At 44.4% G+C, this 16,515-nt stretch overlaps 1 protein-coding gene across 1 annotated transcript in view; it reads left to right on the forward strand.

Annotated features, from left to right (window-relative positions):
* EFNA2 (ephrin A2) overlaps positions 1-16,515 on the forward strand; it is a 278,333-nt gene that overhangs the window by 237,273 nt on the left and 24,545 nt on the right. The window contains exon 2 of the mRNA XM_015810676.1: positions 9,587-9,879. Within this exon, the coding sequence (XP_015666162.1) occupies positions 9,587-9,879 (293 nt within the window). The remainder of the gene's footprint in view (positions 1-9,586; positions 9,880-16,515) is intronic.

The raw sequence follows: 16,515 nt of genomic DNA on the forward strand, positions 1-16,515 counted from the left end.
TCCAAATAATCACGATCACCAAGAGTAGCTAAAATGTTTATAAACAATTAAAAAGTTTAAAAAACAGTTTAAAAGCAATAAAACATTTAAAATTATCGGCAACCGAGCTTTCGTCGGACTCTCCCGACATCATCAGGGTTGCTGAGGCGGTGTTTGGGAGGGTTTATATACCATTCTCACATGCCTGCATCCGGCTACGCGAGCGCGTAACCGGTCCTCGGTACACGCGCTCCTGCGCGGTGCCTGTTTTGTCTTTACCCACGTATAAGCGTCTTGCCTTCTTTCCCTGTTTATTGCTGCGGGGTCTCTGGATGTCTTCATCAGGGATCATCCAGGATTCTTTCTTACACCTTTCACCCTGAGTGGTTCTTTCGTCCTTCCCCTCTGATCGATCCATTCTTTCCCCCTCATTCGTTTCACCCTTTCCTCTGTCACTTTCGCAATCCCTCCCGTGTGTATTGGCTTCAATTCCATTCCCCTTCAAACTTTTTAATTGTTTATAAACATTTTAGCTACTCTTGGTGATCGTGATTATTTGGACATATATGTATATGTATATATGTGTGTGTATATATATACACACATATACATATATACATATACATACACACATATATAAATATATACATATACACACATATATAAATATATACACATACATACATACATACATACATACATACATACATATATTATCTTGAGTTTGGTGCACCCTGTCGGCCCAAATATGGGAGAAAGGAATCTTTTCTCCCCTGTCTCATAGCTGACAAAGTGAGAAAGAACCTGTGGCCTAGAGGTTAATACATCTGTCTAACATGCAGACAGCCCAGGTTCGAATCTCAGAAGGGTATGTCTGGTTGAAAAGAACTAAAAAGTTCAAAATGGCTATTCCAGTTCTCCCTTAATTCTTTGTTATATAAACAGCAGCCGTGATGATTAATCAGTTAATATTGAAGCCAAGTGACTGGGTGCTTCACACGTACCGAATCCAGGCCCAGAAACATAGCCATGTTTTTAGGGCTTTGCGAAATGCTAACAAGGTTGGGGCCATTCTAATCTCTTGAGGTGAGGATATTCCATAAGGCAGGAACTACAACATAAAGTAGTCTTCACCACTTTATAACTACTGCCTCTGACACATTTATTGATTGATTAATATCGATTAGCTGCTTGAGAAAAAAAAAATCCCTGATAATGTAATGATCATAGCTAAGTACTTTAGGCATTTATAAACTCCTCTAAACAAGACAGTGACATTGCCCGATGCGATCAGAACCAAAGGTTTGCTTTTTTCGGGTGCCCCAAACAAGGATGAAGGCAAGAGCGCCTTCTCATTCATGTTCTCAAATGATTTGCAAAGGTATATTGCATCAGACTCTGGAGGCTCCATAGCACTGTCATGCTCAATTGCTCTGGACGAAATTATCCAGTGGCAGGAGTCGATGACGTCGTCCATATTTAATGTGTAACGCATGCAGTTTTTTTATTCAATCCTTGGACAAAAGGAAGAGGGGGACGGCTGCAGTGAATGGACAGGAAGTCGGCCGTGCTGGGAAGATCGCTGACATAGAAAAAGGGACAGACAGAAATTTTTTCCAGGCTGAAACAAGGGATCACGTGATGAATCACGTGGTGTGCTTGGGACTCCACCTTTTTACTACTTGTCGCACCTCCTGGAACCAATTAACCACCTGTACCGAGGTACCACTTGTAAACAGTTATGTGAGACCTCTTGAAAACGGCAAAAAACACCCAGCTCTTTGTGCTCCGATGGCAATCTCCTTTCAAGAGCTTTGCACGAGTGGGTGCTAATGGTAAACCCAGAGCTGGAAAGCAATATGATAAAAGACACTTCTCCCTGCACCGAGGGAGCAAAACATTGGAGCTCTCTTCAGCAGCCTAGATGGCAAAAATGGGGAATTTGGTAGCACCTTTTCTGACTGATAATTTTTTATTAAGAGAACGACAGATTTGGAAGGCACCTTGGAGGTGTTCTAGTCCAGCCCTCTGTTCAAGCAGAAGACCCTATACCAGAGGTCCCCAACCTTTTGGGCACCAGGGACCGGTTCTGTGGAGAGAGGTTTTTCCACGGACCGGAAGGTGCGTGGTTTTGTGTGCTGCCTGCATCTCGTGGATGGGGGTTTGTTTGTATGTGAGGACCGGTTGCTGGCATGCCACGGCCCGGTACTGGTCCACGGACCAGGGGTTGGGGACTCCTGCCCTATACCGTTTCAGAGAAATGGCTGTCCGATATCTTCTTAAAAGTCTCTAGTGATGGAGCATCCACAACTTCTGGAGGCAGGCCATTCCGTTAATTAATTGTTCTCACTGCCAGGAAATTTCTCCTTAGTTCTAGGTTGCTTCTCTCCTTGATTAGTTTCCATCCATTGTTTCTTGTCTTGCCTTCCGGTGCTTTGGAGAATAGGCTGTGGCAGCCCCTGAGATATTGGAACACTGCTATCATGTCCCCCCTCGTCCTTGTCTTCATTAGAGTAGACATAGCCAATTCTTACAACTGTTCTTCATATGTTTTAGCCTCCAATCCCCTAATCATCTTTGTTGCTCTTTTCTGCACTCTTGCCAGAGTCTCAACACCTTTTTCATAATATTAAGACCCGAAAGCATCAGGTTTTGCGAACTGCAACTGGCTAATTTTTTTTTACCTCATTCCTCATTTTTACAGTCTAGGCCAAGGTTTCTCAGTGTTTCTCAACCTGGGCCCCTTTAAGGTGGATGGACGTCAACTCCCAGTATTCCCCAGCCAACCATAGGAATTCTGGGAGCTGAAGTCCACCCATCTGAAAGTTGTCGAGGTTGAGAAACGCTGCTCTGGGGATACGTTGGGGCACAAAGGAAGGATTTCAAATGCAGTTGTGTGGCTGGATTTAGAGCACAATTACTTTTCAATGACAGAGGCTGACAAAAGGATCCTGTGGCTTAAAAGGTTGCATATTTTTCATCCAAAGGTTTGGCTTTGGGGGGGGGGGTTTGTCTTCCTCTGAGCTTGATTCTCTCCCCTACCTCCTAAGAATAGAAATGCATTATTTTTTTCCGCCATACATACATACGTATGCCCGGCTAACAGATCTATATCACTCCATGAGTTGTTTCTCTTCACAGCAGAAAACATGGTTGCATCTCCATTTAAATGGGACTGACGCTAACAACCAGCTTCCCACTGTGTCGAGAAGTGGCAATTGAACACAGCGGGGTGGGTTGGTTTCTCCCAGATCTTTGGCACCCTCCGAGAGACGAGCACCGCTCTGTGTGCAGTGCAAGCACCACAAGGGAAGAGTAGAGGGTGAGCGAGAGAGAAAACACACACACACACACACACACACACACACACACACAAGGACAGAAAAGCTGGGGTGGATCTCGTTCACCATTCTGGGACTCAGCAAAATATCCTCTAGGCCAGTGTTTCTCAACCTTGACAATTTTAAGGCATGTGGACTTCAACTCCCAGAATTCCACAGCCAGCGGAATTCCACAGTGGAATTCTGGGAGTTGAAGTCCACATGCCTTAAAATTGTCAAGGTTGAGAAACACTGCTCTAGGCCAAGGGTAGGCAACCTTGGCTGTTTTATGACTTGTGGACTTCAACTCCCAGAATTCCTGAGTCAGCATGGCTGGTTCAGGAATTCTGGGTATTGAAGTCCACCAGTCATAAAAGGGCCAAGTTTGAAGACCCCTGCTCTAGGCCAGTGTTTCTCAATCTTGGCAACTTTAAGATAGGTGGACTTCAACTCCCAGAATTCCCCAAGCAGCACAGCTTGGGGAGTTGAAATATACCCATCTTAAAGTTACCAAAGTTGAGAAACACTGCTTGTAAGCTACGAGTTGGCAAAAAAATGAATAAATCATGGTGACATAAAATCCCCATCAGTCAATTTTGCAAAAGGCGTCTTTACTCAGAATAGCTTACCTTACATCCTGTGATGATTCCTTTAACACCATCAAACATCAACATCTGTCTATCCCAGTCCTTGGAAGGAACTTGATAGGTGATCAGAAATGCTAAATCCAGTCTGAACATCTGGCTGGCTGTCCAACAAACCATAATAATGTATTAAATTTGTCATGGGTCATTGGTGGCCAAGCCAGCAGTTCATAACTGGCAATATAAAGTGTCCTTCAGTTCAGGAAAAAAAACTAGATATTTTATGAGGGCTCCGCTTCTTTGAAAAGTCCATAATGCTGGGGAAAACGGAAGGAAAGAAAAGAGGATAGCCAGCAGTAAAGTGGAGGATCCTTGGACAGCAAAGGTGACCAACAAGCAAGTATTGGAGTGCATAACCACTGGGCTGTGGCCTCTTGGCCAGGGGTGTGTGGAAATGGCTGGCTGGTGCACTCATGCGTGCGCGCACACTCCCCACCACTTGCGCTAGTGCCCACAACCCTATTTGCACATGCACGCGGGCACAAACGGGGCTGCTAGCGCCAGATGGGTGTGTGCCGCCCGTTTGCGCATGCACAAATGGGGCCGCTAGTGCCGGGCGGATGTGTGCGGGCCATTTGCACATGCGCAAATGGGGCCACTAGTGCATGTGCGCGTGCACCAATTTGAAACCTGCTCTCCTTCCCTCCAGGCTGCAAACCCAGTAAGGTTGGAGACCTCTGGTCTAAGGTCCCTTCCAATTCTGTTATTCTGCAACTTGAGGGCACATAACTAATCAATGGAAAGACCCAGCTCCCTTGAGAAAAATATAGGAGCCCTGATGATGCAGTGGTTAGAATGCAGTAGTGCAGGCTAACTCTGCCCATTGTCAGGAGTTTGATCCTGACCAGCTGAACGTTGACTCAGCCTTCCATCCTTCTGAGATTGGCAAAACAAGGACCCAGGTTGTTGGGGACAATACGCTGACTCTGTGAACCGTTTAGCCCGGAATTGCACCTTTTAACACATACACACATACACACACACACACACACACACCACACACACATACACACACATATAAAACACACACTTTATTTCAGGTTGGGCTTCCAAGAATTGCTAAGTCGGGTGTGCTTTGTTAAATGTCGATAAAGCTGGGGATAGGATTGTCAGATGGCTACCCAAAGCAGTTTTGCCCCATTTTCCACCCTCTCGATTGATTGATTGATTATTTATTTTGATGCTGAGGCCTTCTGACTTCCCAACGACATTAATGCATTTTATTGATGACTTGTTTGTATTTTATGCATTATCTGTTTTCAGAAGGCAAGAAAACATGTTGCCGTATGTTGGTGGTTTTACAACCTAGATGTGGTGGTACAAAATCTGGGGGAGTCGAGAATTGTTTGCTTGTTTGTTTGTTTGTTTGTTTATGTGCTGTCCATCTCATCCGGAGGTTGCCCATGGGGGGTGGAGGGACAATCAGGAAGACAAAATTGAGTGGAGACTTTCCTACAGGTAGTTCTCAACTTACGACCACAATGACAGGCAATCCTCAACTTAACGACCGCAACAGGGAACAAATGACATTTTTGTGGCAGTCATTCTTTCAAATGGGCTTTTTCTTTTTTCTTTTTGAAGGAAAATGGCACACAAAAAACCTGGAAACCAGCAAATTATGTTATTGTACACTGCCCAGAGTCCCTCTCTGACAGAGGAGCAGTTCTTTGGCAAAGAAACATATAAATAAAATGAGAAACGTTGTAAATTGTGGGGAATTTGACTGTAAGACACTGGAACTGGTCATAAAGGTGAGCCAGTTGCCAAGCAACTGAAATGCAGTCATGTGACCACAGGGTGTGGCATAACATTTTATGATGACCACAAGTGCTTTAGGGCAGGGGTCTCCAACCTTGGCAACTTTAAGACTTGTGGACTTCAACTCCCAGAATTCCTCAGCCAGCTTTGCTGGCTGAGGAATTCTGGGAATTGAAGTCCACAAGTCTTAAAGTTGCCAAGGTTGAGGACCCCTGCTTTAGGGGCTGTTAAGCCCCTGTTCTGGGCCCATCATCGTTTCAAGTGGACATTAAGTGACCAGTTGGAAGATCGGAACTACAGGTAGTCCTTGAGTTATGACCCCAACTGAGCCTAAAATTTCTGTTGCTAAAAATTTGTCATGAATTTTGCCCCATTTTACAACCTTCCTTACCAGAGTTGTTAAGTGAATCACTGCAGTTGTGAAGTAAATAAGTGAATCTGGCTTCCCCATTGACTGTGCTTGTCAGAAGGTTGCAAAAGGTGATCACATGTTCCCGAGACGCTGTGACCATCCCAAATACAGGTAGTCCTCAACTTACAACACTTTGTTTTTTTTATTTTATTTTATTTTATTTTTTAAACCAACAAAACAAAACAAAACATAACACACATACACACACAGTGTATACTCCTCCTTTTTTTTTTAACAGCAATTTCATAACGGTAATCTTCTATTATTACAACACTTTGTTTAGTGACCGTTGGAAGTTACAGTGGCACTGAAAAAAGTGACTTATGACCGTTTTTCACACTTATGACTGTTGCAGCATCCCCACAGTCACGTGATTTATATTCGGATGTATGACAACTGACTCATATTTATAATGGTCGCAGTGTCCTGGGGTCACGTGATCCCCTTTTGTGACCTTCTGACAAGCGAAGTCAATGGGGTTACTAATTTAACAGCTGCAGTGATTCACTTAATAAGGAAAAGTTGTAAAACAGGGCAAAACACCCTTGACAAATTTCTCACTTAGCAACACAAATTTTGGGCTCAATTGTGGTCATAGGTTGAGGACTACCTGTACTTGTAGCCTTTTGAAATCCAGGTGCTTGCAGTGATTCGCTTAACAATTGTGGAGAAAACGTCATCAAATGGGATGCAACTCGCTTAACCGCCTTGCTTAGCAATGGAAATTTCGGGCTCCGTTGTGGTCGTAAGCCGAGGACTACCAGTACCACAAAAATTCAGAACTTTCAGCTCCTTGCAAAAACGTTGGCTTCCGTTGTGAGAATTTCCTCAGAATTCTCTGCGCCGCCATTGAAAGTAATTTCTAAAGCAAATGTCATCCAAATGACTAAAAACTTTTTTTTTTTTTTAAAGGGGATGATTTTCCTGCAGAAGAATTTGGAAGCGGGAGATAATTGCTGGGGACAATGCCAGAAACACATTTGAGGGGGCCGAAAGTCCAGCCTTTCCTCACAGCACTTAGCAATGGTGTCTTAAGCAAAGCGGCGCACGCTGTCCACAGCCCCAAACCAGCATGCCTCCTTCGCGGTTTTGCTAATCCTCTAATCTCTTGGATAATCTGTCCAAAAAGTATACCTAAAACCCCCCAAACCCCTATAAAATTGGAGTGTGCCTCTGAATATAATATGGGGAGCGGGGGGGGCGCTAATCAGGCATCATGGCTGGAGAAAGATCCCCCCCTCCCGTTCCATTAATCACCTACCGTTGCCGTTTTATTAATTTTAAGAGGTGCTTGGTTTAATCTTGTAAAGTTAATGGGAAGGAGGAAGATTAGGGGAATCACGTGGGCTCCAGAGAAGCTCGGATCGGCCTCTTGGGGTTTTCCCCCAACGAGTCAGACAATCGTAGCTTGGCAGAATCCATTGTGGTAGAATTGCAACGAGAAAGATTTTCTCCTTGGTATTCCTAATTGGACACTGTTTGAGTTGGTTAGGAGGGCCAATAACGCCTGGAAGTTTCTAGTCCTCAAGGTCCATCTCAAATACGCCCAGGGTGTCTGATTTCGAATGTTCTGGTTTTCTTTTAAAGAGGAAACAATTCGTCAATCTTCTTCGTTTAACCTTCTTAATTTTAAATGTTTTGTAATATCTTTGCCCCCCCCTTTTTATCATTTTGTAAGCTGCCCAAAGTCGCTGCAACAGTGAGGTGGGCTGCATACCAATGTAATAAGTAAATAAATCAAGAACTTTGCATGGTTTTTACTTTCTGGATGCAACACAGACATTTTTGTGCCTATCTGGTGTGCAAAAATACTCAGCTTTGGGGCAAGATACTATGCAGTTCTGACAATGGCAAGATCCGTCAATAATACAGGTAGTCCTTCTTATGACCACAATTGGAACTGGAATTTCTATTGCAAAATGAGTTACGTCTGAGTTTTAGGGTTTTTTTGCCACAGTTGTTAAGTAAATCAGTGCAGTTGTTAAATGAATCACACAATCATTAAGTAAATCCAGTTTTCCCCATGGACTTTGCTTGGCAGAAGTCAGCTGGAAAGATTCGCAAATGGTGAACATATGGCCTCGGAGTAGTGTAACCATCATAAACACATGTCAGTTATCAAGAGCCCAGATTTGTACATGATTGTGAGAATGCTACTACAGTTTTAAGTACAAGGACTAAGTTATAAGTCACTTGGATACTTGGACTAGTTGTAAATGAGTTATTTATAAAGTAATAAAGGCAGGATAAAAATCAAATACTGTATATAAATCAATAAATCGTGGCTAGTTTTTTTCATGTATCTGCTGGAAGGAATGGATGAATATTGGATATTTAGGTTTGGGTTATATAATTAGGTATTATTAGTTTAAGCTTCTAGTGTGAAACCTCGGTGAACCCCCCCCCCCCGAATCACTGCCAAAAAATGGGCAGCTAAATAAATTATTAAATAAATGAATCGCGGCTAGTTGTTCATGTACTGTATCTGCTGGGAAAAATCGATGAATATTGGATATTTAGGTATATAATTGGATATTATTATTTTAGGTTTCTATTGTGAATCCTAGGTGTACCCTCCCCCAGAATCACTGCCATAAAATGGGCAGCTAAATAAATTATTAAATACGTAGGTAAGTACAGTGCATTGGGTGGTGACTTCTCGTGTGCAAGATTATTTTATTTCAAATGTCACCCTTTGGCTTGACTCTGGTTTTCAACAACCGAGAGAGCCTTTTTAATGATGATGATGATGATGATGATGATGATGATGATGTTGGAAGGGACCTTGGAGGTCTTCTAGTCCAACCCCCTACTCAGGCAGGAAACCCTATACCATTTCAGACAAATGGCTGTCCAGTCTCCCTCTTAAAATCTTCCTGTGTTGGAGCATTCACCGCTTCTGGAGGCAGGTTGTTCCACTGGTTAATTGTTCTAACTGTCATGAAGTTTCTCCTTAGTTCTAGGTTGCTTCTCTCTTTGGTTAGTTTCCATCCGTTGCTTCTTGTCCTGCCTTCAGGTGCTTTGGAGAATAGTTTGACTCCCTCTTCTTTGTGACAGCCCCTGAGATATTGGAAGACTGCTACCATGTCACCCCTCGTCCTTCTCTTCATTAAACTAGACATACCCAATTCCAGCAACCGTTCTTTGTATGTTTTAGCCTCCAGTCCCCTGATCATCTTTGTTGATCTTCTCTGCACTCTTTCTAGAGTCTCAACATCTTTTTTACATCGTGGTGACCAAAACTGGATGCAGTATTCCAAGTGTGGCCTTACCAAGGCATTGTAAAGTGGTATTAACACTTCAGGTGATCTTGATTCTATCCCTCTGTTAATGCAGCCTAGGACTGTGTTGGCTTTTTTGGCAGCTGCAGCACACAGCTGGCTCATATTTAAGTGATTGTACACTAGGACTCCAAGGTCCCTCTCACAGTTGCTACTAACGGTCTCTTTTCCTCCTGGCTGTTCCTGTTGCAGATTCCACCAAGGGGACTACACCGTGGAAGTCAGCATCAATGATTACCTGGACATATACTGCCCACACTATGAGATCCCGTTTCCCATGGACCAGATGGAGAGATACATTTTGTACATGGTCAACTACGAGGGACACAGCTCCTGTGACCATCGGCAGAACGGCTTCAAACGCTGGGAATGTAACCGTCCAGATTCCCCCAACGGGCCCCTCAAATTCTCCGAGAAGTTCCAGCTTTTTACCCCGTTCTCCTTAGGATTCGAATTCAGACCAGGGCACGAGTATTACTACATTTGTAAGTACTGAAAGCTGTCCTACGCTTCCCATAGGAGCCGAGCAGGCTGGAGTTCCCTGGGGTGAGGTGAGGGTTGGAAGGGAAGGGGGGGTCCCATACATGAAATGAGGTTTTCGGCCTATCAAACCATCCCTAGATAGTAAGCTGGATACAGGTAGTCCTCAACTTACGACCACACATTTAGCGACTATTCAAAATTACAGCGGCACTGAAAAAAATATGACTTACCATAGATCCTCATACTTATGACCGTCGCAGCCTCCCCACAGTTACGTGATCAGAATTTGGGTGCTTGATAACCAGCATATATTTACGATGGTTGCAGCATCTCAAAGTCACAATGTCCCCATTTGTGTCCTTCCCAGCTGGCTTCCGACAAGCAAAGTCAATGGGGGAAGCCAGATCCGCTTAACGACCTTGTGATTCACTTAACAGCTGCCGTGATTCGCTTAACAACTGTGGCAAAAAAGATTGTAAAATCGTGCACGACTCTCTGAACAACTGCCTTGCTCAACAGTGGAAATTCTCCTCCCAATTGTCGTTGTAAGTTGAGGACTATCTGTAAATACTGGCTGAGGTTAGCTTTCTCAGAAGTTCAGTTCAGTTCAAAGCTGGGCTGTTTGAATGGAAAGTTATAAAAAGGGGTGTTGCGACACAGAAGGAAAACCTAGAAATGTAAGCAGCTTCCTTACATTATTAGATTCATGGTGCATGAAGCTAAGAAAGGAGCAATCTGAAACAATCAGCCCCACTGTACCCCAAGATTGTGTTGCTGGAATTCTGTAGTAAAATGGCTCATGAACATGGAACATCAGAATAACAGAGTTGGAAGGGACCTTGGAGGTCTTCTAGTCCAACCCCCTCCTCAAGCAGGAGACCCTAACCCAGGGGTAGGCAACCTTAGTTCTTTTATGATTCGTGGACTTCAACTCCCAGAATTCCTGAGCCAGCATGGCTCAGCTTGGAAACCTCTCCCTTTCCCCTCAGCATGGCTGGCTCAGGAATTCTGGGAGTTGAAGTCCACGAGTCATAAAAGAGCCAAGGTTGCCTACCCCTGCCCTATACCATTCCAGAGAAGTGGCTGTCCTGTCTCTTCTTAAAAACTTCCAGCGTTGGAGCACCCACAACTTCTGGAGGCAAGCCGTTCGACATGAAAGCAGTATTCTAGTATTTGAGGGGCTGCCACAAAGATGAGGAGGTCACGTTATTCTCCAAAGCACCAGAGAGCAGGACAAGAAACAATGGTTGGAAACTGACCAAAGGGAGAAGCAACCTGGAATTAAGGAGAAACTTCCTAACAGTGAGGGCAATTAACCAATGGAACAGCTTGCCTCCAGAAATCATGGGCTCTCCATCAATGGAGATTTTTAAGAAGAGGATAGACAGTCACATGTCTGAGATGTTATAGGTTCTCCTGCTTAAGTGGGGGGGGGGGGGCTGGACTAGATCAGGGCTTTTCAACCTTTTCACCCATTGTACCACTTTTAGGATATGGCAATATCCGAGTACCACCAGTCGCCTAGTAAGGTGTCAAAAACGTGATGACCCCCCCCAAAAAAGAACAAAAAGTGATAAAGTACAGGTAGTCCTCGACTTACAACAGTTTGCTTAGTGACTGTTCGAAGTTACAGTGGCACTGAAAAAAGTGCCCCCCAAGCCACAGCCGAGCAAGACACCTGCCTGCCCGCCCGGCAGCACTCTTTCTCCTGTCCGAGATTTCCATTGTTGTGAGCATTTCTGTTGAGGATTGGCAGCGGGGGTGGGATGGGGTGTGTGTTTGGTTTTATTCGCCCCCCCCCCCCAGTCTGCTGGGTGGTTGCAGCAGGTTTTGGTCACTTCACATGACCCTGGGACACTGTGACCGTCATAAATATGAATCAGTTGCCAAGCATCTGAATGTAAATCACAAGACCCTGGAGATGCTGCAACATTCCAGCTGATCGGCGCTTCTTCTGGGCTCAACAGAAGCGCCAGGATCAGTGCTGCTTTCCAGCTGGAGCCTGGCGTTGATCCTGGCACTTCCGCTGAGCCCTGACAGCCCAGCAGCTCCAGCCATCTCTCGCTTGTGCGGTGCTGCCACCGGTTCAGCTCATTCCCCTCCCCCGCTACCACTTTTCTAGGATGGTCACGTACCACCTGCCAGGTGCCAATGTACCACAGGTGGTACCCGTACCACTGGTTGAAAAGCCCTGGACTAGAAGACTCCAAGGTCTCTTCCAGCTCTATTCTACTCTATTGGTTGATTGTGGTGACACAGTGGTTAGAATACAGTATTGCAGGCTAACTCACTGCTCGCTCCAGGAGTTCAATTCTGACCGGCTCAAGGTTGACTCAGCCTTCTATCCTTCCGAGGTTGGTAAAATGAGGATCCAGATTGTTGGGGGCAATAGGCTGACTCTGTAAACCGCTTAGAGAGGGCTGTGAAACTCTATGAAGCGGTATATAAGTCTAAGTGCGATTGACATTTTCACCATGAGGAAATTGCTCCTTAGTTCTAGGTTGCTTCTCTCCTTGATTAGTTTCCATCCGTTGTTTCTTGTCTTGCTTGTTGGTGCGTTGAAAAATAGGTTGACACCCGCCCCCTTCTTTGTGGCAGCCCCTGAGATATTGGAACACTGCTATCATGTCACCCTTAGTCCTTCTTTTCATTAAACTAGACAAACCCAATTCCAGCAACTGTTCCTTATATGTTTTAGCCTCCAGTCCCCTAATCATCTTTGTTGCTCTTCTCTGCACTCTTTCTAGAGTCTCAACATCTCCTTTATATTGTGGTGACCAAAACTGTAACCAAGGCATTATATAAAGTGGTACTAATACTTCATGTGATGTTGATTCTATCCCTCTATTACTGTAGCCTAGAACTGTGTTGGCTTTTTCGGCAATGTTGGCAACAACATTTTTGGCTATGCAACGTTGCCTTTTTCTGGGTGGTGGAAAAGGTTTTAAGGATAAAAATGGGGCGACATCTGCTTCTGAAAACCTCCCACTTCCTTGAGACTCAAAATACCCCGCTCCAAAGCTGCCTTACCCCTTTTCAAGGATATCACAACATCCGTACGTTTTCTCCCGTCACCCTTCAGAGGACTGAGTGGAAGATGCAATCAAGAGATTGAGTTGACGAACCCCCAGGTTTCACTCACCCCAATTTAGCTTGGAAGGATATTAGTGTTTCTCCGGCACTAACTGGAGATAATCATCTATTCTTGACTCGCAAAGAACCTTGTAGGTGAATGTGTGTGATTAGGAAGGAGGGAGTAGGGCTGTGTTTGCTATCCATGCCCTCAGCGCAGCTTCAACAAATTAAAAGCCACATCTAACAGAGAACACACATTTATCCACACTTAACCACTCAATCACTGGGACCTTTCCTCCAAGCAGTGTGTTTTTATTTATTTACTAGACAACCCGTGACTTCTTGGGTCATCCTTGCAGAGATATTTCCTTACCAGATTCCTCAAATGATTTCAACAAAGGCAGAGCTTCCGTCTATCGGTTGAAAACTTCTTAAAAATTCAGGGAAACATTCAGACACTTTGCTGGCTCGAAAACAGGGCATGTGAAGATGGGTGACGGAGTCAAGCGTCAACAGATGAAATCACAGGAAACGTTTTGTGACGTGTTTGTTTTACCTCATAAAATGCTTTAGGCTCGCTTTTGTGTCATGAAATCTCGGATAAAGTTTGCCAAATTTCAATTCCATTGGTAGTCATATAGGCCCTGCATTTTGGAGGCATTTCGAAAGTTTTATTTATTTATTTATTTATTTATTTATTTATTTATTTATCAATCAATAATAATATTAAAAACAAACTGATGATTCCTGGGTATATCCATATTCAAGTAGCTAAAAAGCACGAACACCAGGAAATTTTGCAAAACTATAAAAGTTTTAATCCAATAAAACACCAAGCTTTCGTTGGCCACTGCCAACATCGTCAGGGTACATTCAAGTCGATGGGAAAGTTCTTTTATAGGTGAGACTCTTATTTATTTATTTATTTATTTATTTCCCCACCTTTATTTTTATAAATAACCCAAGAAGGTGAACATACCTAATACTCCTTCCTCCTCCTATTTTCCCCACAAAAACAACCCTGTGAGGTGGGGTGGGGTGGGTTGAGGGAGAGTGACTGGCTCAAAGTCACCCAGCTGGCTTTCAGGGCTAAGGAGGGATTTGATTCCACTATCTCCCATTTTCTAGCCTGGTGCCTTAACCACTCCACTAAAGCAACCTTGGTTGAAAACGTTTTGCCCTGTGCTGAACTGTTTCGTCCAGTTAAAGGTTCATGGACAATGAGAATTTTAGTAATATATAGATTTTATTTATCAGATTTGTATAGGTGTCCACTGTCACAAGAAATGACTGGGGGCGGTGTTCAGCAATTTTAAAAAAACCAATAATTATAGAAATACAATCATTGTAAAAATGTAAATCAATCATTATTAAAAAAATCAAAATAAATCTAAAAAGTAAGATACACAAACCGCAGACATGGAGAAAGTGAAATAGTAGAGCCATCTTGAAAGGTTATTGATTAGTGGTTCCTTGGGACACCCCCCCCCAAGGTTTTAGTGCTTTTTAAAGGAAGGAAGGAAGGAAGGAAGGAAGGGAGGGAGGGAGGGAGGGAGGGAGGGAGAAGAGGAAGGAAGGAAGAAAGGGAGGGACGGAAGCGGGAGAGAGGGAGGGAGAAGCGAAGGAAGGAAAGGAGGAAGGGGAGGGGAGGGGAGGGAGGGAGAAGGGGAAGGGAGGAAGGAAGAGGGAGAAGGAAGGAGGGAGGGAGAAGGGGAAGGGAGGGAGGGAGGGAAGGGGGAGGGAGAAGCGGAAGGAAGGAAAGGAGGGAAGGAAGGTGGAGGGAGAAGGGGAAGGGAGGAAGGGAAAGGGGAAGGGAGAAGGAAGGAAGAAAGGAAGAAAGAGAGAAAGAAAAAGAAAGAAAGAAAGAAAGAAATAAAAGAAAGAAAGAGAAAGAAAGAAAGAAAGAAAGAAAGAAAGAAAGAAAGAAAGAAAGAAAGAAAGAAAGAAAAAGAATTGTTGCTTCCTGCCACCCATCTTAATCTCTGGAACTCGCCGCTGCAGGATATTCTTAGGTTTAGCAGTTTTCCCGGTCACTTTTGTTTCCTAGTTTCATGTTTGCCTTGCTCACCCTCAAAGGATCTCCGTTTGATGCACCCAGGATCCCCCCTCCCCTGCCACTCTCCACAATATTACCATTTTGGCCAGGAAAAACAAGGCTGTTGACTAAATTCACAGCACCCTATTGACCTCCTGGCGTGTTTCTGTAGTTCTTTATTGTGGCCATGCCTCATTGACACAGAGAGGGCATGAGTATTTCTCCTTTTGGTACAATTTTAATCTTCTGCCGAGATCTATTTTCATAATTAAAAGAAGAAGAAGGGGAAAAAAATCTGAAAACGCCATGCCCAGCTCCAACTTCTGATTACACTGTCAATCCTAACTAAGCAATCACGGCGACTGGTTTAATTAGCAAGAATGACTCTATTTAAACTCCATTGGGGCCTTGGGAATGGGGGATGCTCCACTACCCAGCTGGGGCCACATTCTGAGGAAATAATAAAAATAAACCAGTGTGCAGCACAGAACGAATGAGAGAGCAGGGAGAGAGGAGAAGAAGAGGCTCAAAGAAGCATTGAAGGTTCTGGGTGAGAAACGTTAAAGGCCGCCTCGTTCCCGACTAGATTTGACTTGCTAAATGATCGGTGCTTCAGCCTCTCGGCGAGACCTCTGGTCTTTTTTATTTAGATTTTCTTTTAGTCTCATGTTTATTATTTTTTTTATAAATAACTCAAGCTGGCGAACATATCTAATGCTCCTTCTTCCTGTTTTTCCCATAACAACAACCCTGTGAGGTGGGTTGGGCTGAGTGAGGGAATAAATGGCCCCAAGTCAGCAGCTGGGTTTCATGTCTAAGGTGGGACTAGAATTCACAATTTTCTGGTGATTGGCCCAAAGTCACCCAGCTGATTTTCATGGCTAAGGTGAGACTAGAACTCACAGTCTCCCAGTGATTGGTGCAAAGTCACCCAGCCATCTTTCATGCCTAAGGTGGGACTAGAACTCACAGTCTCCCAGTGATTGGTCCAAAGTCACCCAGCCATCTTTCATGGCTAAGATGGGACTAGAACTCGCAGTCTCCCATTGATTGGCCCAAAATCACTCAGCTGTCATTCATATCTAAGGTGGGACTAGAACTCACAGTCTCCCATTGATTGGCCCAAAGTCACCCAGCCATCTTTCATGGCTAAGGTGGGACTAGAACCCACAGTCTCCCAGTGATTGGTCCAAAGTCACCCAGCCTTCTTTCATGTCTAAGGTGGGACTAGAACTCACAGTCTCCTGGTGATTGGTGCAAAGTCACCCAGCCATCTTTCATGCCTAAGGTGGGACTAGAACTCACAGTCTCCCGGTGATTGGTCCAAAATCACCCAGCCGTCTTTCATGGCTAAGGTGGGACTAGAACTCACAGTCTCCCAGTGATTGGTCCAAAGTCACCCAGCTGTCTTTCATGGCTAAGGTGGGACTAGAACTCACAGTCTCCCAGTGATTGGTCCAAAGTCACCCAGCCATCTTTCATGGCTAAGATGGGACTAGAACTCGCAGTCTCCCATTGATTGGCCCAA

Source organism: Protobothrops mucrosquamatus, unplaced genomic scaffold, assembly GCF_001527695.2.
Source record: "Protobothrops mucrosquamatus isolate PMUCROS unplaced genomic scaffold, P.Mucros_1.0 scaffold14, whole genome shotgun sequence".
NCBI classification, from domain to species: Eukaryota; Metazoa; Chordata; class Lepidosauria; order Squamata; family Viperidae; genus Protobothrops; species Protobothrops mucrosquamatus.